This window comes from Heptranchias perlo, chromosome 41, assembly GCF_035084215.1.
Source record: "Heptranchias perlo isolate sHepPer1 chromosome 41, sHepPer1.hap1, whole genome shotgun sequence".
NCBI classification, from domain to species: domain Eukaryota; kingdom Metazoa; phylum Chordata; class Chondrichthyes; order Hexanchiformes; family Hexanchidae; genus Heptranchias; species Heptranchias perlo.
This window is the reverse complement of record NC_090365.1, coordinates 7,760,537-7,783,945: the sequence shown is the minus strand read 5'-3', so window position 1 is coordinate 7,783,945 and position 23,409 is coordinate 7,760,537. Positions and strand designations below refer to the sequence as shown.

The window sequence follows — 23,409 nt, the reverse complement described above, 5'->3', positions numbered from 1 at the left end:
TCGTACACTTACAGGGTCTCAGTCCCTTTCCCTTGGCGAGATATCTGTATACTGACTGGTGGCTCTCAGTCCCTCTCCCTTAGGGAGCTATCTATACACTGGTAAAGTCACACTGTTTACATAGGTATGATCCAGCATCTGCTGCAGTACTGGTCCCATCGACAAATGCTGTTCCCAGTGCGCAGCAAACCCTTCAACTGAAAGAACCAATCGGGTTTATGATATTAAAGGGCACAGATCCTCGATCGATAACTGCTTCCCTGAATAATAAAAAAAAATCAATCAATGCTGTTAATTTCTCTCTAACCCTCAACAGAAGTCGAACCAGCTCCTTTTTAAAGCTGCCAATAGACCCAAACGAACTACCTTTTCTGGCCGTCTGTTCGTATTTCCACTGCTCTGTAGGATTACAAGCTGATTCCCTCCCCGTCAGCCCAGGGACGGAGACCGGCATGGGCTCGATGGGCCTAATGGCCCCCTCCTGTGCTGTTTGGCTGCGTGCTATACTAGACCGGCACGGGCTCGATGGGCCTAATGGCCCCCTCCTGTGCTGTTTGGCTGCGTGCTATACTAGACCGGCACGGGCTCGATGGGCCTAATGGCCCCCTCCTGTGCTGTTTGGTTGCGTGCCATACTAGACCATGCTCCTAGCCACTGAACCTTCAGACAGAGGGTTAGTTGGAAGTTCAAAACCTCTGCCCAGGGCCTCGGCCGTCCCTCAATGCCCGGAGAGGCTCCGCGTGGAGGACCTGAAACTTGCTCACGGCCCACAACCAGCCCCTCGAGTGGAGGCACCGGAATCCGATCCAATGGAGGCCATTTCCGGAAACTTTCTTCAAAATGCGGGCCCACTCTGCACTCAAGCAAGCTTCAACAAACAACACTAGCAAAGGAGCTCGCCACCAACGGAACAACTTGCATTTATATAAAGCACCTTTAATGTAGAAAAACATCCCAGGGTGCTGCACAGAGGCGTAATCAGGGAAAAATGGATACTGAGCCAAAGGACGAGATACTGGAATAGTTACCAAAAGCTCGGTCAAAGAGGTGGGTTTTTAAGGAGCGTCTTAAAAGGAGGAGAGAGCGAGGCGGAGAGGTTTAGGGAGGGAATTCCAGAGCTTAGGGCCGAGACAGCTGAAGGCACGGCCGCCAATGGCGGAGCGAAGGAAGTGGGGGATGTACAAGAGGCAAATGTCGGAGGAATGCACAGGTCTGGGGGGAGGGCTGCAGAGGGCTGGAGGAGGTTAGAGAGATGGGGAGGGGCGAGGCCATGTAGGAATTTAATCTTCAGTTATTTATGATGCCTGCTGCTGTATTCAGTGGTGCATGAAACCATTTCAATGTGTTTCCCACAGCACTTTGTGCCTGGAAAGCAATTTCAAAATCTGCACAACAGCATCACAATTCCCCTGTCAGAGCAGCTGTGAACTGCAACAATGGTTCCCATTGTACGCTTGTGTAGGTGACAATTAAATACTCAAGGACCAGATTAACGTTCTGACTGTCCCAACACTAGAAACATTAAAATGACGATAAGCGGGTTTATTAAACGGTTCTGATTAAGTGTTATTGTGCCTAGAAGAAAGTGACCCTAGTGCCAGGCCCCTGGAGCCTCACTAATTGCCTGGCAATATCTCCAAGCCTTGTGCTCTACAGTAACCAGACCCGTTTAAAGCTGTGAGCTTGGACCCTTTCTCAGTGTCACACTTTCTCTAATGAGGGCTCATTACATCAATAAGCTTCTTAAAATATAAATATATCCTTTTGTTTAAGGCGAGTTTAAAATAATTGATCCCCTTTTGTGGTGAATTAAGTCCAAGCCTGTCCCCTTCAGCCAATTGCAGGCCACATCTCCTCCCCAACAGAACTCATTTAGACCCCACTGATTACCAAATAATCTAGTCTCATCCCCGATTCTAAACTCCACAGAAGTCAATTACACAAACTGCGAGCAGATTGGATCTTAAAACTCTCTCTTTTATCTAAACTGTTTCATTTGATTTATTTTCTCACCAATGACCAAGGATGAAGGAAGCCATATCTTTTCAGAGCAACTTTCCACCCCCCCCCCCATCGGTCCTGAAGGCGATGACATTCGCTGGGGTACAGCTCCAAGGAAGTTACACTGGGCAGCCTCACTCGTGTGTCCATTCTTGACGTGTGAGCCCAGACAGTGAGTGTTGGCAGGCAGTTCAACTGTGGAGGCATCACAGCCTGTCCTTACCCAATGTCCTGACGCACGCTCTGCAGCAGGATTCACTAGATTATGATCAGGAGCAGGAACCCTGGCTGATATCTCCCCTCCTTAGAGCAGGGACCATACAGTGCTCCCTGGCTGATATCTCCCCTCCTTAGAGCAGGGACCAATGTTATCCAGGGCTGATATCTCCCCTCCTTAGACCAGGGACCAATGTTATCCAGGGCTGATATCTCCCCTCCTTAGACCATGGACCAATGTTACCCTGGCTGATATCTCCCCTCCCTAGACCAGGGACCAATGTTACCCTGGCTGATATCTCCCCTCCTTAGACCAGGGACCAATGTTATCCAGGGCTGATATCTCCCCTCCTTAGACCAGGGACCATACAGTGCTCCCTGGCTGATATCAGCTAACTCAACGCAGAGCAGGTATGGAATCTGGGAAATGGGTCTACACTAATCAATAATTAATAAACCAGTAATTATGAAATCATTACAGTAGGAGCACTGTAGGCCGCTGTGCCTGTGCTTCAGACTGCAGCTAACCACACTTCATCCCATATCCATGTTTTTCCTTCACTGTTTAATACTTTTCCCTCTTTAACTATGTAATTCCATCTTAAAGGCCATGACTGATTCAGTTTAAATTGCCAGTTGTGGTAATGCTCCCCGTATTCTAGGGTATATTTCCATATCCTCTTTTCTCCAAGTGTACCACCTTGTATATATCCGGAGGGAACTGCGTGTGTCACTTGTCTGCCACCCTCTCACATCCTGCAGTTTCCCACGTTCGTGCTCAAGGCAGTCATGGCCTCTAACTGGATGTCACCAAACTTTGATATTTTTCACTCTGTGCCTATCTCCAAATCAGTTCCGTTATGAAGAACGAGAGAACTTCCAACACAGACCCCTGGGGCTCGTCACTAACTACATCTCGCCAATTCAGGAAATATCTATTTCCTCCATTCCCTGTCCTCAACCAAATATCAGTCTTTGCCAACAAGTTGTCTTTAAGAACACAGGCCTTAATCTTTAGAACAAGTTTTTTGAAAGTCCAAATATATCGAATCCACATTAATCTTTTTGTCCATTTCCTTTGTCGAAAATTTAGACAAAGAATTCAATTAAATTGGTCAAGCTTGACCTGTCCTTTACAAATCTGCGCTGACTCTCCCTAATTGACCCAAACTTTTTCAAATGCTCGCTAATGTTATCCCAGATTATGTTGCTTCAGTAGTTTTCCTACTACTGATATGAAATGAAAAATAACAGGAAGAGCTGGAAATATAAAGCAGGTCAGTGTCTGAGAAAGGAGAGGTAGATTCACGTTTCAGGAAGAGCCCTTTATCAGGACTGGTACTGCCAGGCTCGAGAGAGAGAGAGATAGAGAGAGAGACTCTTATCAGGACTGGTGCTTCCAGGTGTGAGAGGGAGAGAGAGACACACACAGACAGAGAAAGAGAGAGACAGAGAGGATTGGAACTGCCAGGCAAGAGAGAGGGAGACAATCTTTTATCAAGACTGGTATTGCCAGGCGTGAGAGAGAGACAGACAGACAGAGAGTTTTTCTTTAATCAGGACTGGTACTGCCAGGCTTGAGAGAGAGACAGAGTCTTTCATCAGGATTGGAACTGCCAGGCAAGAGTGGGAGACACTCTTATCAAGACTGGTACTGCCAGGCGAGGGCAAGAGAGCGAGCGTGCGCAAGACTGACAGACAGACAGGCAGGCAGACAGAGAGAGAGAGAGCGAGAGAGAGTGTCTTTTATCAGGACTGGTACTGCCAGGCCTGAGAGAGAGACTCCTTTAGCAGGACTGGTAGCTGATGGGTTTAATAACTTGTGTTGCCAATTCTGGTTGGCCGTATTCCTGGAGGTTTCATCACATGACCTCCCCCACTCGGCCCAAACAGCCTTTTTCCCCCCATTTCCAATATTTTTATAACTAATAAACAAAAAAAAAAGTGTTCAAAGAAAATGAAGTAACAGAATTTGTTTAATGCCCTGTAATTTTTCTCCTGGGTGATGCTGGCAGCAGCGTTCAGGAGATTAATCTTTAACTCCTCGAGACTCCAGGACAATCCTGCAAGGTCGGCGACCCTATTAATAACCTGTAAATAGATTTTAAAATAAGAGGGAGGTGTGAGCTGCTGCACAAGAGACAGAAGACAGCTCAGTTCTGAAGCAGTTGAAATCAGCAGGGTAAATTTTGCGAGACCGTGCGAGTGTGGAGTCAGAGTCTGAGATTCACGGAGCTCCCGGTTTCCAGTGATCCGTCTTAATCACCAGAAAGTCAGGAGTCCCATCGACGTAGAGTCTGACTCTTCGATCCGCACTCTGGCTGTGTGTTGCAACGTTTACCCTGCGCAGGCTGCCCAGGAGGAGGGCGAGAGACCAGATATTGAATCCCTCGGCAACGATTACTGGTTAATAGTTAAAATAGCAGAGAGTGGAACATTGGTGCAAGAGCTCAGCATGTGCATTAGAACAGCACCATCCTTCATTTCAACCCCACTGTTCCTGAACTTTGCATCTAACACAGAACGAGAACGAAAGGTTTATGTCCCTTGCCAACAGGCCGCAGTGCAACAGTTGCCGTGACGAGGAGCGTCCCTTACTTTGGTCTGGAAGCTGTTGGTTGGAGAGGGGGAGGGTGTACACCGTTTGGACCCTTGATTTCCGTTCCGAGTCTGGGTCTCCCGTCGGGAAGCTGTCGGCAACCTGGCTGCTGGCAGACGGAGCGGGGATCTGACAGAACTTTCCGGTGAAGCCCGGCGTACACATGCATCGGTCCTTCCGAACGCACACCCCTCCGTTCTGGCACCGAAGCAAGCAGAGGACTGAGGTGGGGGGGGTGGGTGGGGGGGGGGGGGTGGGGGGAGATAAGAAGCAAAGCAACAGTGTCAGAAGCAAGTCGACTCAATCAGGAAAATCTAAACCACACTGAGACGGAGATCAATTTATTCCCCTCTGCTCCGGGACCATCCGACTCTACCTGGGATACAATTCCACGGGAACCAAAACCTCACCCAAAGTACCATATTTCAGGAATCCTACGAAACGTGCGCCCCTGGGCTATAGAGGGGGGAAAGTAGTCAGGGTTCTGCACATGATCACTGTCCAGTGACTCCTGTTAGATATTGTGCGTGAACGGGGATTGAGTGAAAACAGGATCAGGCTCGGCTGTGAAAGCTCCAGGCCCCACTGTCTGAACAGCCTCAGGCCCTCACAGTCCAGGCTCATATATCAAGGATGGCCCCTTAACCGAGGGATACATGGGGCGGCTCCAAAGAAAGGCCTCAATCCCCTCTGGACTGAAGGGAAGAAAATTAAACTTTACACAATCCAGTTTATTTACAATTCACAACTAAAAGAGCCACTTGTTAATCAATTGGACTGCATAAAGGGGACAGCTTCTCTGTGTCCACCTGAATTACTAACAGCTGAACCTACTTCGAATCATAGAACGATACAGTACAAGAGAAGGCCATTCGGCCCTCTGTAGATTACAGTATCCAGGAAGCTCGGCAAATACCTGCAAGCTCTGTGTATACAGCACCAGCCAGAGAGCGAGAGAGAGAGAGAGAGAGCTGGGGAGCAGTGAGTGACTCAGCAAGCAGTCTCTCGCCCCAAGGGACCCCCATTTTGGGTCTTCTATCTGAGGTGATCTGTTGATGTCACTGACATTGAGGGGCAGTAACAGCCTTTTTAATAGAACCTGCAGCTTCAGACTGGCCTGGTAGCCGCGTGTGGAGGCACCAAGACCCTGGAAAACGCAGCCAAGTATGCAGCACCACCAAGCCGAGGTCTCCCAAGGTCGAGCAGCTCAAGATGGGTCCTGGGCCTGGCCCAATGGCTGGTCCCGCTCTCCCTGTTAGTGACATCACCAGAGTAGCTTCCTCGGGGCAGGAGATTCACAATTTTTTTTAAAGAATCTACGGGTTCAGTGATTATGGTCCTTGATCAGAAATCCAGAGTTTGCAAGTTCAAATCCCACCAGGGCTAGTTGTGAAATTTAATTCAATAAAGCTAGCCGGATTGTCATAAAAACTCTACTGGTTCACTAATGTCCTTCAGGGAAGGGGGCCTGCCTCCTACCCGGTCTGGCTTACATGAGACTCACGCTATGTGGAATTCCAGAGCTTAGGGCCTAGGCAGCTGAAGGCACGGCCGCCAATGGTGGAGCGATGAAAATCGGGGATCGGGCAAGAGGCCAGAACTGGAGGAGCGCAGAGATCTGGGAGGGTTGCAGGGCTGGAGGAGCGCAGAGATAGGGAGGGGGGCGAGGCCATACTGCCTGAACTGGATTTGAACCCACGACCCACAGGAGAGAGTGTCTGAACCCCCTATAGTCCACAGAACGACGCTCGGTGCAGGTGGGGGGGGGCAGTTTACAGAATTTCCGCAGCTTGAATTGAGGAGACGCGAGGCCGCAGGCTGGGTGATATTTAACAGATGCTGCAGAGATTACGGGAGGGAGAATTCACACCGTGATTCTGAATTCTATCATACACATGGACAGAATGTAGTAAGGGGAGGATGATATAAAACAGGATAATATCAACACGGTAATAAGTCAGTCAGTCACAAGCAAAACAGCTTCCATCACTGTATTTTTGGCACTCGCCTCAAACCAAGCCCTGCATCAAAATTAAAATCACTCGCAGGAAGTTCAGGGAGTCTCAATCCAGCTCCGAGCGGGCATGGGCGTCAGCTCACAACTGCCCCTGACTCAAGGGCAAAGCGGCAATAAATTGGCACTCTCCTTCAGAGGAACTAACGGCAGAATGTGGGACCAGTGATGCAGGGAGAGCATTATTCTGAGGTTGGGGCTGAGGGCAGGGGAGAATGCTCACTCGATAACATTATGGTGTGGTGATTCCCAGCAGCGATTCTCGCTCCTGGGTACACTCCCGGTCTTCACTTCCAAAAGATGGTGTCAACTACTGAAAGAAAAAACGTCCCTGTCACTGCCTGAATTGTTCCTGTACCTGCCCTGGGAGTGTTTGATGGGACAGTGTAGAGGGAGCTTTACTCTGTATCTAACCCATGCTGTACCTGCCCTGGGAGTGTTTAATGGGACAGTGTAGAGGGAGCTTTACTCTGTATCTAACCCGTGCTGTACCTGCCCTGGGAGTGTTTAATGGGACAGTGTATAGAGGGAGCTTTACTCTGTATCTAACCCGTGCTGTACCTGCCCTGGGAGTGTTTGACGGGACAGTGTAGAGGGAGCTTTACTCTGTACCTAATCCGTGCTGTACCCGTCCTGGGAGTGTTTGACGGGACAGTGTAGAGGGAACTTTACTCTGTATCTCACCGATGCTGTACCTGTCCTGGGAGTGTTTGATGGGACAGTGTAGGGAGAGCTTTACTCTGTACCTAACCCGTGCTGTACCTGTCCTGGGAGTGTTTGACGGGACAGCGTAGAGGGAGCTTTACTCTGTATCTCACCCGTGTCCTCAGATATATGAAACCTTCACCACAATGAATAAGTCAAAAGCATCTCAAGCCAGAATTATACGCCAGATACGTACTCAAATAATACCAGAGATGGGAGGTTATAATTATGAAGTCAAGTTTGCAAAACTGAAGCTTTCATCACTGGAACAGAGAAGGTTAAAACATCGAATAGAAGTTTTCAGAATTCTAAAAGGTTCCAAGAGGGTTCATGATGAAAGGATATTTTCACTGGTCAGTGAATCGGTAACAAGGGCCACAGACTGAGGATTTGTCACTGCAAGAACAAACTGGAAGTTCGAATCTTTTTTTTCACACCGAGGGTTGTTAGCACGGTGAATGCTTTACCACAAGGGGTTATTGAGATATAATTTAAAAGGGATAAGTATTTGAAAAACAAGAACAGGGAAATGGAAATGGAATAGAGAGCTGTCATGTGGACACGCTGACTCAGGCACAATGGCCTCTTTCTGTGCTGTAAAGAGAAAAGGGGCTCCTCCTCGATCGTCAGCAGAGGGTGGGGGTCCATGCCTTGTGAGGTCCCAAATACTCAAGAAACTTGCTGCAGGTTTTAGAACATAAAGGTTCAGAAAGTTGTTTTCTGTGTGTGTGTGTCTGATGATATTTGAATGTGGAACATTGTAATTTTGGAAGGATGCATTGAATTGGGATTCACTGCAGCAAAATTCAATCCAGTGTTTTGTACCAGGGCTGCGAACAGGGCTTTTAAACCCAAGGGAATCTTAAAATCCGAACCCATGTCCCATCACAGATCCTTCATTTTTTAAATATAAATCGTTACATCATTTAATAAAAATCCAAGTCACTGGACGTTGGCAAGGATTCCAACAGCTTCCAGCCTACTCCGAAACACGGAACTCTGCTATTCCCAGACAAGACACTAAAATCACTGTTGTTAAAAATTCCTCCCTCCCCAATGCCCCCATGTGTCAGTGAACTATTCATTGTGTTATAGGGCAGCAAGGTCCCAGCTTCCATTCTCAGATGGTGAGCTCACCTCGGGCAGCCCTTCAGATGCTGGAAGGACCCTCGCCGGGGAGCCCCTCCCACTCCCGCTCGCAGGGGAGCCCCTTCCCCCTCTCGCCCGCCGGGGAGCCCCTTCCCCCTCTCGCCCGCCGGGGAGCCCCTGCCCCTCTCGCTCGCTCGCCCGCCGGGGAGCCCCTGCCCCTCTCGCTCGCTCGCTCGCCGGGGAGCCCCTCCCCCTCTCTCGCTCGCTCGCCCGCCGGGGAGCCCCTCCCTTGATGGAGAGCCCCTTCTACACTAGGAGAAAACCAGAAGGGGTGGGTGGTGGAGATAATGATTGACTCTCGTAGTTGATGCCTTCGTCACTTGGCGCTTGCTGTGTGTGGCCCACCTTTAGTTTGGATCATGCTGTGCCCTTTACGTGGCAGGAGTGGGCAGTGGGACCGTCGCAGTGGCTGATCCACTACTAGGACCGAGGGGTGTTTGAGCTGTCGGGGGGGCGGGGGGTTGGAGAACGGAAGCTCGCCTCTCGATAGGCAAAGGAAACGGGAAACCAGGACTGGGAAAGAGAATAAACAGGCGGTCCAGGAGTGACCTCGGGGAACAGCTGGCCACAGCTGGTGGTTACATTCACTGCAGAATTGGCTTTCAATACAGATGTATAGCTGTATTAAAAAGGAATGAAATTTGCTTCTATGTACATAGAGCTTTAAGCGAGCATGCTGAGACAAGCTGCATTCATTGATGATTCCCTGAAGTCAGACGTGATAAAGCCTCAGTCAGTGCAGACTCCTTCCCACTGACCACACACTGTCGCACCCTTTCACTCCTGAAGACCATGGACTGGCCAGAATACAGTCAGAAAGAAAGACTTGCATTTATAGAGCACCTTTCGCGACCTCAGGATGTCCCAGAGCACTTTACCGACAATTAAATACTTCCAAAGTGTAGTCACTGTTGTTATGTAGGAAACGTGGCAGCCAATGTGTGCACAGCAAGATCCCACAAACAGCAACGTGAATATGACCAGGTAATCTGTTTTTCTTTTTTAAAGTGATATTGGTTGAGGGATAAACATTGGCCAAGACACGGGGGAGAACTCCCCTGCTCTTCTTCAAATAGTGCTGTGGGGCAGATGGGGCCTCGGGTTAACATCTCATCCGAAAGACAGTACAGTGCGGCGCTCCCTCGGCCCCGCCCCTCCGACAGTGCGGCGCTCCCTCGGCCCCGCCCCTCCGACAGTGCGGCGCTCCCTCGGCCCCGCCCCTCCGACAGTGCGGCGCTCCCTCGGCCCCGCCCCTCCGACAGTGCGGCGCTCCCTCGGCCCCGCCCCTCCGACAGTGCGGCGCTCCCTCGGCCCCGCCCCTCCGACAGTGCGGCGCTCCCTCGGCCCCGCCCCTCCGACAGTGCGGCCCCTCCGACAGTGCGGCACTCCCTCGGTACTGCAGCGGGAGTGTCAGCCTGAATTATGTGCTCAACTCTCCGGAGTGGGGCTTGAACCCATGACGTTCTGACTCAGAGGGGAGAGTGCTACCCACTGAGTCACGGCTGCGACCAGCTCTACAGGGCACTGGCTGGTATCTCACTTAAGTCGCCATTCTTCCAGTGTTGGCAGAGGGGACATCACAAGAGAACCCAATTCTGCCCTCACTCAACTCCCACATGGTGCGTTTTGACAAGGGGCAGTATCTCAGGAGCAGGTCAACACCGCTCGGGTCAACCTGCACCTGCGGCCTACCCACAGTGCAACGGCAAAACCAACGTCCCTTCACCCACTAATATTTTCTATTTATTTTAAACACAGGGCTTATTGGGTAACTAAAAGTTCCATTTCGAACCCGGTTGGAGAAGATTTAGAAGAACACAGGGATAGTCTCTCAGCCATATATGATATGAATTGGCCGCACTTGCAGAGCCAAACTTCCCCGACGCCGTGCGGCTAGCACAGATGGGACGGGAGATGGAAGTGTAGTTCAGGGAGGGAATGGGGAGGGCAGGGGTCTTTAATATATCACCAACAGGGGCAGATTTTTTGACCTGCACTAACTTGATTGAATTAGCCGCTGGCTACTCATTGTAAACTCAGCGACAGCCTTGACTGGAAGTGCTTTGTGTCGGATAAGTTGTAAATGCCCAGGGAATGGCACTGGAATCACTCGGGAAGACGCTAAATAAGCTGCCACAGTTTACATGTAACCATCTACCAGATATCACTTGGACCTGGGTTCCATTTTCCCCTCCCCCCTACAACCTTTAGGAAAGAGGCAGTGACTCCCCGCATGGCTGAGAGTGTTTATCCATTGAGTTGCTGAGCATCAAGGTCCAGGAATATCTTGGAGTCAATCCCCAGTTTGGGTTAAGTTAGCTGGAGGGGGTAGGGGCCTATAATTGGTCTCAGACCCAGTGGGCGAGGGAGAGGAAAATTGGCTGCTGATTGCTATTGGGTGAAGACAGGATCAGTTGTAACGTCCTCTCAACAGTCAACACTCAATCATCAGCAAAGTGATGGAAGGTGTCATCAACAGTGCTATCAAGCGGCACTTACTCACCAATAACCTGCTCGCCGATGCTCAGTTTGGGTTCTGCCAGGACCACTCGGCTCCAGACCTCATTACAGCCTTGGTCCAAACATGGACAAAAGAGCTGAATTCCAGAGGTGAGGTGAGAGTGACTGCCCTTGACATCAAGGCAACATTTGACCGAATGTGGCACCAAGGAGCTCTAGTAAAATTGAAGTCAATGGGAATCAGGGGGAAAACTCTCCAGTGGCTGGAGTCATACCTAGCACAAAGGAAGATGGTAGTGGTGGTTGGAGGCTAATCATGTCAGCCCCAGGACATTGCTGCAGGAGTTCTTTAGGGTAGTGTCCTAGGCCCAACCATCTTCAGCTGCTTCATCAATGACCTTTTCTCCATCATAAGGTCAGAAGCGGGGATGTTCGCTGATGATTGCACAGTGTTCAGTTCCATTCGTAACCCCTCAGATAATGAGGCAGTCTGTGCCCGTATGCAGCAAGACCTGGACACCATTCAGGCTTGGGCTGATAAGTGGCAAGTAACATTTGCGCCAGACAAGTGCCAGGCAATGACCATCTCCAACAAGAGAGAGTCTAACCACCAACTCTTGACATTCAACAGCATTACCATCGCCGAATCCCCCACCATCAACATCCTGGGGGTCACCATTGACCAGAAACTTAACTGGACCAGCCATATAAATACTGTGGCTACAACAGCAGGTCAGAGGCTGGGTATTCTGCGGCGAGTGACTCACCTCCTGACTCCCCAAAGACTTTCCACCATCTACAAGGCACAAGTCAGGAGTGTGATGGAATACTGTTCACTTGCCTGGATGAGTGCAGCTCCAACAACACTCACGAAGCTCGACACAATCCAGGGCAAAGCAGCCCACTTGATTGGCACCCCATCCACCACCCTAAACATTTACTCCCTCTGGCTCACTGTGGTTGCAGTGTGTGCCATCTACAGGATGCACTGCAGCAACTCGCCAAGGCTTCTTCGAAAGCACCTCCCAAACCCGCGGCCTCTACCACCTAGAAGGACAAGGGCAGCAGGCACATGGGAACACCACCACCTGCACGTTCCCCTCCAAGTCACACACCATCCTGACTTGGAAATATATCGCCGTTCCTTCATAGTCGCTGGGTCAAAATCCTGGAACTCCCTTCCTAACAGCACTGTGGGAGAACCGTCACCACACGGACTGCAGCGGTTCAAGAAGGCGGCTCACCACCACCTTCTCAAGAGCAATTAGGGATGGGCAATAAATGCCGGCCTCGCCAGCGATGCCCACATCCCTTGAATGAATAAAAAAAATAGCCTGTTCTACTAAAACTCCAGGCTCACAAAGAAGATATGGCTATTTGGCTAAGACAATGGAATGCTACCCAGTGCTCAGTGAACTGGCGTACATCAAGAGTCAGTGCTTTCAGGGGTTGAGAGAATTAGCAATAAGGGGACTGATCTTTCCAAATGGACAATTCCACTGCCTGTAGCGAGAGCAAGAGTTAATGGCCAACACAAAGCATCTCATGCCTCTCCCGTCTGCAACCCTGTCTCCTCTTTCCTACTGTATTTGGTCCTACGTGATCTGTTTATAGACCTGGGGCCCACCGTACCCACTCTGCTCCAGGGCCCCCCCACCACCGTGTCGGTGATGGGGAGGGGGATTAAACCCCTCTTTAGGGTTAATTTCCTCAGTTTAAGTTCAACTGACAGATTCTGGGGAAGGGAAAACTCATTTGGGCAGTTCCCGACATCCAACCTGCGATGCGAAGGTGGAAATATTATTCCCAGCAGAGGGGAGCAAGATGACACAAAGAATATTCATTAGAGGGTAAATTAAAAACAAAGATTAAAAATCTGTAGCCATATTGTATACATGGCAGCACCTACCACAGCACTGGAGCAGATTGTGCGGGAACTGAGTTTAATTAACCCCATCCCTCTCCTCCATTACTGCCGGTTAAGATGTGATCCAATCACAGACAATCTCATTAAGTGGAGGTGCAGTTAACCTCAGGAGAGTCTCGGGCTGGTGTCCAGCCTCTGTTTGATGTCAATCTGAACATACTTTCTTGTGTAAAACTAAAGTTTCCTCCTCTGGGCAGAACATTAGATCAGGAAATGCACTGGATCAACAAGGCCATACACAGCCAATCGAGTGTCCTGATAGTAGGCCGTACGCGGCCAATCGAGTGTCCTGATAGTAGGCCGTACGCGGCCAATCGAGTGCCCTGATAGTAGGCCGTACGCGGCCAATCGAGTGCCCTGATAGTAGGCCGTACGCGGCCAAGCGAATGTCCTGATAGTAGGCCGTACACGGCCAATCGAGTGTCCTGATAGTAGGCCGTACACGGCCAATCGAGTGTCCTGATAGTAGGCCGTACGCGGCCAATCGAGTGTCCTGATAGTAGGCCGTACGCGGCCAAGCGAGTGTCCTGATAGTAGGCCGTACACGGCCAATCGAGTGTCCTGATAGTAGGCCGTACACGGCCAATCGAGTGTCCTGATAGTAGGCCGTACACGGCCAAGCGAGTGTCCTGATAGTAGGCCGTACACGGCCAATCGAGTGTCCTGATAGTAGGCCGTACACGGCCAATAGGGTGTCCTGATGGCTGTGAAAGGCCTACTATCAGGACACCCGATTGGCTGCGTCCGGCCTACCAATAGGGTGTCCTGATAGTAGGCCGTACGCAGCCAATAGGGTGCTCAGGTGGAAGACTGGAGTCGAATGAGAAGAATCTCTGCGAGTGGTTCCATTTTTGAGCCTGTTTGAGCAGTCACTCATCAACCGTGCTCAGGAATACTGCGGACTGTACAACTCAACATATCAGAGTGTCAACTCCTCCATGGAGGGTTCTCCCATTGCCATTTTTGTTATCTTGGAATCAAATTTACGCCAAAGAGACTCCACGTACCTCACCCTAGGATGGACCGTCACTCGTTGGGCAGTAGACAACTGAAAAGGACAGATTTGAGCCTTCGATAGTGAACTCCTGAAAAATGGTATGGTGAGCAGCACAACTCACCCTAAAATGTGTGAGCAGATCACTTCCATCCCTGTCACCCCAGCACGGACACACCTTTAAAACGATGGTTCCACCAAGTAAACATGCAAAGTCTCAGCAACTGCTCTTCTCTTCATAATTCAATCACGGCAGGGTGTGAACCCTGGGTATGTGAGGTGAACCCTGGGTTTATGAGCAGGCGTGACGCAGATACAATTTTTTTTCCCCCATGACCCTGATGAAAAATTGGATGGAATTTCCCCAAATTACAAGGTAAAACTTTTCACCTTTCCAGGAAAATTTGATTAACAGATTTAAGAAACACAAGTCAATCTCCTGTGTCATTACCCATGGGGAGTCAAGTGTAGTCTTCAAATGAATCGGATTTAGAGTTTGGGGGGTAGTTGGACCAGGGCCTACTGACATCGTTCAGTCCCCATTTTAAAGTCAGAGATTGAGTCCTTAATTTTGTACTTCTGTTATAAATTTCTATGTCCACAGTTATATTGGAAACTCTATGTAAACTCGTCACGCTGTAATTACAGCCTCTTGCCACTAGGGGAGGATGTAATTACAGCATTACACCTTTACACAGCTCCCTCCTCATTCTGTGTCCATTCTTGCGTCTGTTAAGCGACCGCTCTGGGAAGTGAGGCAAATCTACGTTTATAGCCAGTGAGAGCATTGCGCTCCCAGGTTGGGTTTGGCACGGGTTAGACTGAACGACGGTCGGTCCTCTGCATTGCCCTGGTAACGTAGTGCAAACCACAAGATCGAGACACAGCCCTTTACTGCTTTTGGCTTCTCTCATTCTGTAAACAGTCTCTCTCCCCATGGGCTCATTGCTCTCGTTTGCTGAGCGATCGGCCAACTGTGCGTCAGAGTCGTTCCCACTGGGAAGAGGCTGGAACCTGCTCAATCCTTCATCTCAATAATCATCTTGTTTTCAAAAAGTAAGAGCTGTTTAGACGCCTCTTAAAAGGCCTTCACCGGCCAAGGCGCCCGGAATAATACTGACTGCGTACACGGGCAATCTGCGTCACAAAACACCACACGGGTTTTAAGCCAAAATAGCGCCCTGACGCACGGCCGTATCGAGGCAACACCAACACCACTGCGATCAACCACCACGGCAGAGGAGAAACACAACTGCACGCAGTCGCCATGAGAACCTCGAGTCAACATGGTGGGTCATCAGGAGACTTAGATTTGGTTTCTAAATAGTCAATCGTTTGGATTGAAGGGGGGTTAGTTACTTTGCATTAAATGTACTTCCTTCCCTCAATCTCCACTCTAAAAAGCAACAAATTTCCCAAACCCAAGAGAGCTGAGACAATGTCAACAGGATGCCACACTTGCCATCACTCGGTCCTAAAAGGGTCCAATACACCCTCAGCCCCCTGACAGCAACACCCCGAGTAAGAGATGCAGAATTCTGGGTCTGATCCCAGCGTGTTCCTATTAAACGTGGAGAGTCAGAGAAAATTACACGCATTGTTCGCAGGAACAAATGACTGATTATTTCAACAGGTCTGTAAAACGTTTGTTTATAGCTTTCTCCCTGTGTTTGACTGAACCTTAGCGCGGCAGAGGTGGTGAGAGAACTCCCGCCTGTTCGGAGAAAGGACATTGCAAAATCTCTAAAGTTTTAAATTACAGCTCGACTTAGAAGGAGTTGGGGAGTGGGAGAACACTGGACAGAATCTGTAATGAAACACAGAAGAAAATATTCTTCCGCACAATCTACAATAGAAACATTTTTTTTCTCTCTCTCTCTCATCTGTAAAATAAATCAAGTCGTACAGTCCCATCTGCTCAGCCACATGGAGTGAATTACATTGAGAAGGCCACTGAGCTCAGGAAAGCTTCGTAAAACTCCCTTCTCCCCCCCTCCTGTTTCAAATAGGTTTTTAGTTACTCACACACTCTGAATCCAGTCTTGGCAGTTTCGGCAGGGCTACTGTCGCTATAAACCGCCGTTATGTTGCCCTTTCTACAGCGGTTCTCGCAGTGCCCGGCCTCGCATTTCACCTTACAGACTGTAGGCGTGAAGAGTACCTTGATCTTTCCAACCTCGGTGATTTGGTTAAACGCCGGGGATACGAACAAGGCGCAGCAGAGCACAACAAGAGGCTCTAAATCCATTGGGATCCCTGAAGATTCAGGCCCCCCGCCCCCCTGACTAGTCCAGGGAGCAAACTGAAGCTCAAGCTAACAGAAAGAATATCTTAAAATCTCCACAGGGTTTGTGATCCTTTGTATGGGACTTTAATTGAATGCAGCATATTGAGTATACGCTGGGCAAGTCTCCAAACATGCACTTTATGAGGAATAACAGACATCACTGACTCTTAGTTAACCCAGTAAAGGTTTATCCCAGCTACACTGCACTGCATCCAAACCCAACACAACCACCACCCACTGACAGAAAGGAACTGCTCGAAAATTACATTCAGATTTTATTGTGAAAGTTAATCCTAACTGCATTTCTTTCTGTTCTTTAATATTTTAAGCCAGAGTTGTGTGAGGTGAGACTCGGTGCAGTTTTTAAAATCAGAAAAGGCGCTGGTTAGAAGGTCAAAGTACACAATACGGAACTGTACACTCAGTAAGTCATTCCTGCGAGGGAAAAGGAGAGAGGAGAGGAGAGGAGGGAGGGAAAAGGAGAGAGGAGAGGAGAGGAGGGAGGGAAATGGAGAGAGGAGAGGAGAGGAGGGAGGGAAACGGAGAGAGGAGAGGAGAGGAGGGAGGGAAACGGAGAGAGGAGAGGAGAGAGGGAAAAGGAGAGAGGAGAGGAGAGGAGAGAGGGAAAAGGAGAGAGGAGAGGAGAGAGGGAAAAGGAGAGAGGAGAGGAGAGGAGAGAGGGAAAAGGAGAGAGGAGAGGAGAGGAGAGAGGGAAAAGGAGAGAGGAGAGGAGAGGAGAGAGGGAAAAGGAGAGAGGAGAGGAGAGGATAGAGGGAAAAGGAGAGGAGAAGAGAGGATGGAGGGAAAAGGAGAGGAGAAGAGAGGATGGAGGGAAAAGGAGAGGAGAAGAGAGGATGGAGGGAAAAGGAGAGGAGAAGAGAGGATGGAGGGAAAAGGAGAGGAGGAGGAGAGGAGGGAGGGAAAAGGAGAGAAGAGGATGGGAGGGAAAGGAGAGGAGAGGAGGAGGGAGAGACAGTAGGTTGTGGGTTGGTGGGAGGAGGAATTCCACTGTGCAAACACAATTCGAGATGTAGCTCAGTGCGTGTCGTAAATAAATATCTCAACGTAACTGCTGCTTTGTCCTAACTGCGTCTAATTATCCCAGCACTAGCAGATCTCCCATGGCATTGCTCACAGGAGGTTGGGAGCCGTGCTGTTTTAGAAGGACGGGAGCGTTATACAAGACACACAATGTATTAATCTGCTGCTAAGGTGCGGCTGTGTTTAATCCCGCCTGTCCCTTTAAGGGCATGAAGTCTGAATGATACAAATAGAGTAACTCTGAGGTCAATTAGAGTTTAATTACCGCTGACGAGGCAAGTTTTGCACATTGACGAATGCTTGTAAATTTGTGGCTCCAAGTCAGAAGAAAGCAGCATGAAATAACTGCATTTCTTGCTGTTCTTTAATATTTTTATACAGAGTCAAAACTTTTTTTTAAATTTATGGATAGATATTTCAAAGATAAGGGGGAAAGGGCAGACCATTCCACCTCTTCTGATTTTCTCCTCTCCCCTCTCCGGGAGACGTAAGAATCAGTCCCCACATTGTTCCCCTCCCAGGTCCTCACAGGTGTGCTTTTCTATGGGGGGGGATCACTGGGTAGTGATCAGTAGTGACAATCCTAGAAACAGTGGTGCCCAAACTGGGATCAGCTAACTCAAAACACACCAAGCTCCCAATTGAGAATGATTCAGTCTCATCTTGTACTGTATGGCCCGTGTGTGTCTCAGTGTTGGCTCCTGTACATGTACAGTACACACTGGGTAAAAAGGAATGCAAGCTGGATAGCATCAGATGTAATTGAAAACTTCCCTTGTACCTGGGCCTGTCCAACATAAGTAAAACTCCCAGTTACCAATATTTCACATTTCTCAGCTGAAGATACCTTGTCATTGGGAGTCTGAAGGCTGGTCCTGAGCTTCCTTTGGAACGAAGAAAGCAAGGTACAGTCCCAAGCTTGGAAAGAGTCGGAGAAGTTAATCAGGAAATAGTGAGAAGGTGACACCAAGTTTGGGTTTCAAATACCTGCAGATTGTAGGAGGAAGGAAAGACAGAGAGGGCGGAGAGATTTGAGGTGCAGGGAAATAATCAATTAGAGCAGGAGGCAGTCTACGTTTCATCACAGCGATGATCTAGGGGAGAGGAGGGGTGTGTCGGAAGGAGACACAGTAAGGGAGGAGGGGTGTGTAGGATGAGACACTGAGGATTGAGGGGAGAGGAGGGGTGTATAGGAATGAGACACTGAGGATTGAGGGGAGAGGAGGGGAGTGTCGGATGGAGACACGGTGCGGATTGAGGGGAGGGGAGGGGAGTGTCGGACGGAGACACGGTGAGGATTGAGGGGAGAGGAGGGGAGTGTCGGACGGAGACACGGTGAGGATTGAGGGGAGAGGAGTGTCGGACGGAGTCACGGTGAGGATTGAGGGGAGGGGAGGGGAGGGGAGTGTCGGACGGAGTCACGGTGAGGATTGAGGGGAGGGGAGGGGAGGGGAGTGTCGGACGGAGTCACGGTGAGGATTGAGGGGAGGGGAGGGGTGCGTCGGACGGAGACACGGTGCGGATTGAGGGGAGGGGAGGGGAGCGTCGGACGGAGACACGGTGCGGATTGAGGGGAGGGGAGGGGAGTGTCGGACGGAGACACGGTGAGGATTGAGGGGAGGGGAGGGGAGTGTCGGACGGAGACACGGTGAGGATTGAGGGGAGGGGAGTGTCGGACGGAGACACGGTGAGGATTGAGGGGAGGGGAGGGGAGGGGTGCGTCGGACGGAGTCACGGTGAGGATTGAGGGGAGGGGAGGGGAGTGTCGGACGGAGACACGGTGAGGATTGAGGGGAGGGGAGGGGAGTGTCGGACGGAGACACGGTGAGGATTGAGGGGAGAGGAGGGGAGTGTCGGAGTCACGGTGAGGATTGAGGGGAGGGGAGGGGAGTGTCGGATGGAGACACGGTGCGGATTGAGGGGAGGGGAGGGGTGCGTCGGACGGAGTCACGGTGAGGATTGAGGGGAGGGGAGGGGTGCGTCGGACGGAGACACGGTGAGGATTGAGGGGAGGGGAGTGTCGGACGGAGACACGGTGAGGATTGAGGGGAGGGGAGGGGAGTGTCGGACGGAGTCACGGTGAGGATTGAGGGGAGGGGAGGGGAGTGTCGGACGGAGACACGGTGAGGATTGAGGGGAGGGGAGGGGAGTGTCGGACGGAGACACGGTGAGGATTGAGGGGAGGGGAGGGGAGTGTCGGACGGAGACACGGTGCGGATTGAGGGGAGGGGAGGGGAGTGTCGGACGGAGACACGGTGAGGATTGAGGGGAGGGGAGGGGAGTGTCGGACGGAGACACGGTGCGGATTGAGGGGAGGGGAGGGGAGTGTCGGACGGAGTCACGGTGAGGATTGAGGGGAGGGGAGGGGAGTGTCGGACGGAGACACGGTGAGGATTGAGGGGAGGGGAGGGGAGTGTCGGACGGAGACACGGTGAGGATTGAGGGGAGGGGAGGGGTGCGTCGGACGGAGTGCAGATTTTAGGAGGAGAACGAGAGGAAAGTTTAGAGCAGCTCTGATCATAATTCCAAGTTCTAGTGCCCATAATTCTCTGGGAGGATTGGACTGGTTTCACTGGAGGTATCGGCCTGGGTTTGATGATGCGGTTGAGTCTGCATTAAACACACGGGAGGAAGTTCATTATCCCGCAGGGCACAAAAGTGTTTTTTTAAATAAAACTCACCAATTAATCATCCTTTTAATGTAAGGAACACATGTCCTTTCTACAAGCCCTGGTGTCTGGACACTGCCCCCTCACTGGTGGGATTTTAATGTATATTCGGTCTTGCTGCTTTCAATTCAACTTCTTGTAATTTTTTTTGACTTGCAACTAAACACAATTACCACGAGCCACGGAAACCACAAACAGGATCAATCACAGACCTTTGGGGTGAAAAAAGGTTTCAAGGTTTCGGGAATCATTCGCTGACATTCTTTTTATTTCCTCACTTTTCCCCTTTCCTGCCTCCCCTTCCCCACCGAGGACACGGACTCTCACAGAGGCTCCAATCAGCAGCTGTTCTCAGCCTAACCTTCGGATAATCGAGAGGGGACATCACAGTCAACGTGCACACTGACACACAATCAAACATCAAACACTCCCAGGGCAGGTACAGCATGGGTTAGATACAGAGTAAAGCTCCCTCTACACTGTCCCATCAAACACTCCCAGGGCAGGTGCAGCACGGGTTAGATACAGAGTAAAGCTCCCTCTACACTGTCCCATCAAACACTCCCAGGGCAGATACAGCATGGGTTAGATACAGAGTAAAGCTCCCTCTACACTGTCCCATCAAACACTCCCAGGGCAGATACAGCACGGGTTAGATACAGAGTAAAGCTCCCTCTACACTGTCCCATCAAACACTCCCAGGGCAGATACAGCATGGGTTAGATACAGAGTAAAGCTCCCTCTACACTGTCCCATCAAACACTCCCAGGGCAGATACAGCACGGGTTAGATACAGAGTAAAGCTCCCTCTACACTGTCCCATCAAACACTCCCAGGGCAGATACAGCATGGGTTAGATACAGAGTAAAGCTCTCTCTACACTGTCCCATCAAACACTCCCAGGGCAGATACAGCATGGGTTAGATACAGAGTAAAGCTCCCTCTACACTGTCCCATCAAACACTCCCAGGGCAGATACAGCACGGGTTAGATACAGAGTAAAGCTCCCTCTACACTGTCCCATCAAACACTCCCAGGGCAGGTACAGTACGGGTTAGATACAGAGTAAAGCTCTCTCTACACTGTCCCATCAAACACTCCCAGGGCAGGTACAGCACGGGTTAGATACAGAGTAAAGTTCCCTCTACTTAATTTAAAAGTTTCCATCCTCACGGCAAGATTCCCCTTATCAAGGTTATGGCAGCTGCCTCCTCAGAGTTTTAGGGTCAGAAGAGAGAAATATGTAAATCCAACAAATGGCACTAAATTAAAAATTATAACAAAGAAACAAGTAGCAACACGTTCTGGCACAGATCCTGTGGATCAGTTTAGAGTTGTGGGGGGGTGGGGAGGGCGGGGGGGGGGGGAAGACGTCGGGGGGGTGGTGGGGGGTTGGGGCGCGAGACGTCGGGGGGGGGGTGGGGGGGGGCGCGAGACGTCGGGGGGTGGGGGGGGGGGCCGAGACGTCGGGGGGTGGGGGGGGGGGCCGAGACGTCGGGGGGTGGGGGGGGGGGGCCGAGACGTCGGGGGGTGGGGGGGGGGGGGCCGAGACGTCGGGGGGTGGGGGGGGAGGGGCCGAGACGTCGGGGGGTGGGGGGGGGGCCGAGACGTCGGGGGGAGGGGGCGAGTCTTTGGTGGGGGGAGACGTTGGAGGGGAGGTTGGAGAGACGTTGGTGCGGAGGTGAGGGGGCAAGTTGGAGGGGAGGTGAGGTGAGGGGGATGGAGGAGCAATGGTCACTGCCTGACTCCAGATTGAGCAGAATTCCTGTAATTAGGAATCAGTGCATCTGGCCAACATCTGTGTAGCTGGATTACGTATCAGTTGGCTGGGCTGCTCAGAGTAGCTATTAAGAGTTGGCAGGAGTCCTAGTAATGTGAGGCCATTGAAGCCTGGAGACGCTCGCTGGAGTTTGCCTGCATAGTATCAACTCATGACAACGCTCGCCCAGAAAGCACCAAACTTGTGGACTGGCTGAACTGCCCCTTCACACCGACTGACCCCCCTCAGTGAAACCCAAGTTCTGCCAAACCAGCTTTAAAGTTTGGTCAGTTAGTGAACGTTGCTGCAGTTAAAAGCGGACAAAAAACACAACTACTTAAAGTCTAGTAGGAGTACAGTTGGTTCAAGAATTCCCCAGAGGTCTCTTCAAAAATACTGAATGACTTTTACATCTTTTTTTTTTACCTCAACGGAGGCCCATCGGGCCAGGCCGCTCGGCCTCTCCTGTGACATCACTGACAGGGAGGAGTAGGGTTGCCAACTCTCCAGGATTGCCCTGGAGTCTCCAGGAATTAAAGATTAATCTCTCGGACACAGCTGCGAGCAACACCCGGGAGAAAAGTCATAGGAGTATTAAAAAAAAAATTGCCGTTTCATTTATTTTGAGCATTTTCATCCATTAGATCTCAAAATATTGGGGCTGGGAAAGAAAGGCGGCTTGATTGACAGTCAAAAATCATCCAATTGGGTAATGAAGAGGCTACTCACTTTCCGATTGGCTGGGAAGGCGGGACATCGTGAGGATGGATGCGTCGGGCGGCCAATGGCGGGAGCAAGGGGGCGGGGCACCTCGAGGATGGATGAGAGAGGCAACCAATGGCGGGAGCGTGGGGGCAGGGCACTGGGAAGATGGATGTGTCAGGCGACCAATGGCAGAAGCTTGGGGGCGGGGCAAGTTGCTGGCGGGAGGTCACGTGACGAAACCTCCCGGAATACGGTCAAACAGAGCGGGCGACCCGAGAGGAGCCTCGTGCATTCCCGAGTGGATTGATTCATTGCCAAGATTTTGGAGCAGGGTCTGGACCCGATCCACAGCAGGAACCCCACCCCCCAGGAACATTCGCTGCCCCCCCCCCCACCCCCACTCCCTTTACACTGCCCTGTCGATCACTCCCAGGGCAGGTACAGCACGGGTTAGATACAGAGTAAAGCTCCCTCTACACTGTCCCATCAAACACTCCCAGGGCAGGTACAGCACGGGTTAGATACAGAGTAAAGCTCCCTCTACACTGTCCCATCAAACACTCCCAGGGCGGGTACAGCACGGGTTAGATACAGAGTAAAGCTCCCTCTACACTGTCCCATCAAACACTCCCAGGGCAGATACAGCACGGGTTAGATACAGAGTAAAGCTCCCTCTACACTGTCCCATCAAACACTCCCAGGGCGGGTACAGCCCGAATTGCCAATCTTAGTGTCAAATAGTGCCCAAGGTCACTTGTAACTGGGTCAGAACTGCCCAATCTTCCTCACATTGGACCCTTTCCGTCATCTTACTGTCTGGGCTGGATTTGAACCCAAGTCTCTGAAGTGGAAGAGCAGGGTGTGGCCTCCGATCCACTCAACA

General features: G+C 50.8%; 1 protein-coding gene across 1 annotated transcript in view; it reads right to left on the bottom strand.

Annotated features, from left to right (window-relative positions):
• LOC137305868 (latent-transforming growth factor beta-binding protein 4-like) overlaps positions 1 to 23,409 on the bottom strand; it is an 85,267-nt gene that overhangs the window by 41,074 nt on the left and 20,784 nt on the right. Inside the window, 3 exon segments of the mRNA XM_067974804.1 lie at positions 4,816 to 5,037; positions 16,091 to 16,379; positions 18,211 to 18,311. Of these exon segments, the coding sequence (XP_067830905.1) occupies positions 4,816 to 5,037; positions 16,091 to 16,379; positions 18,211 to 18,311 (612 nt within the window).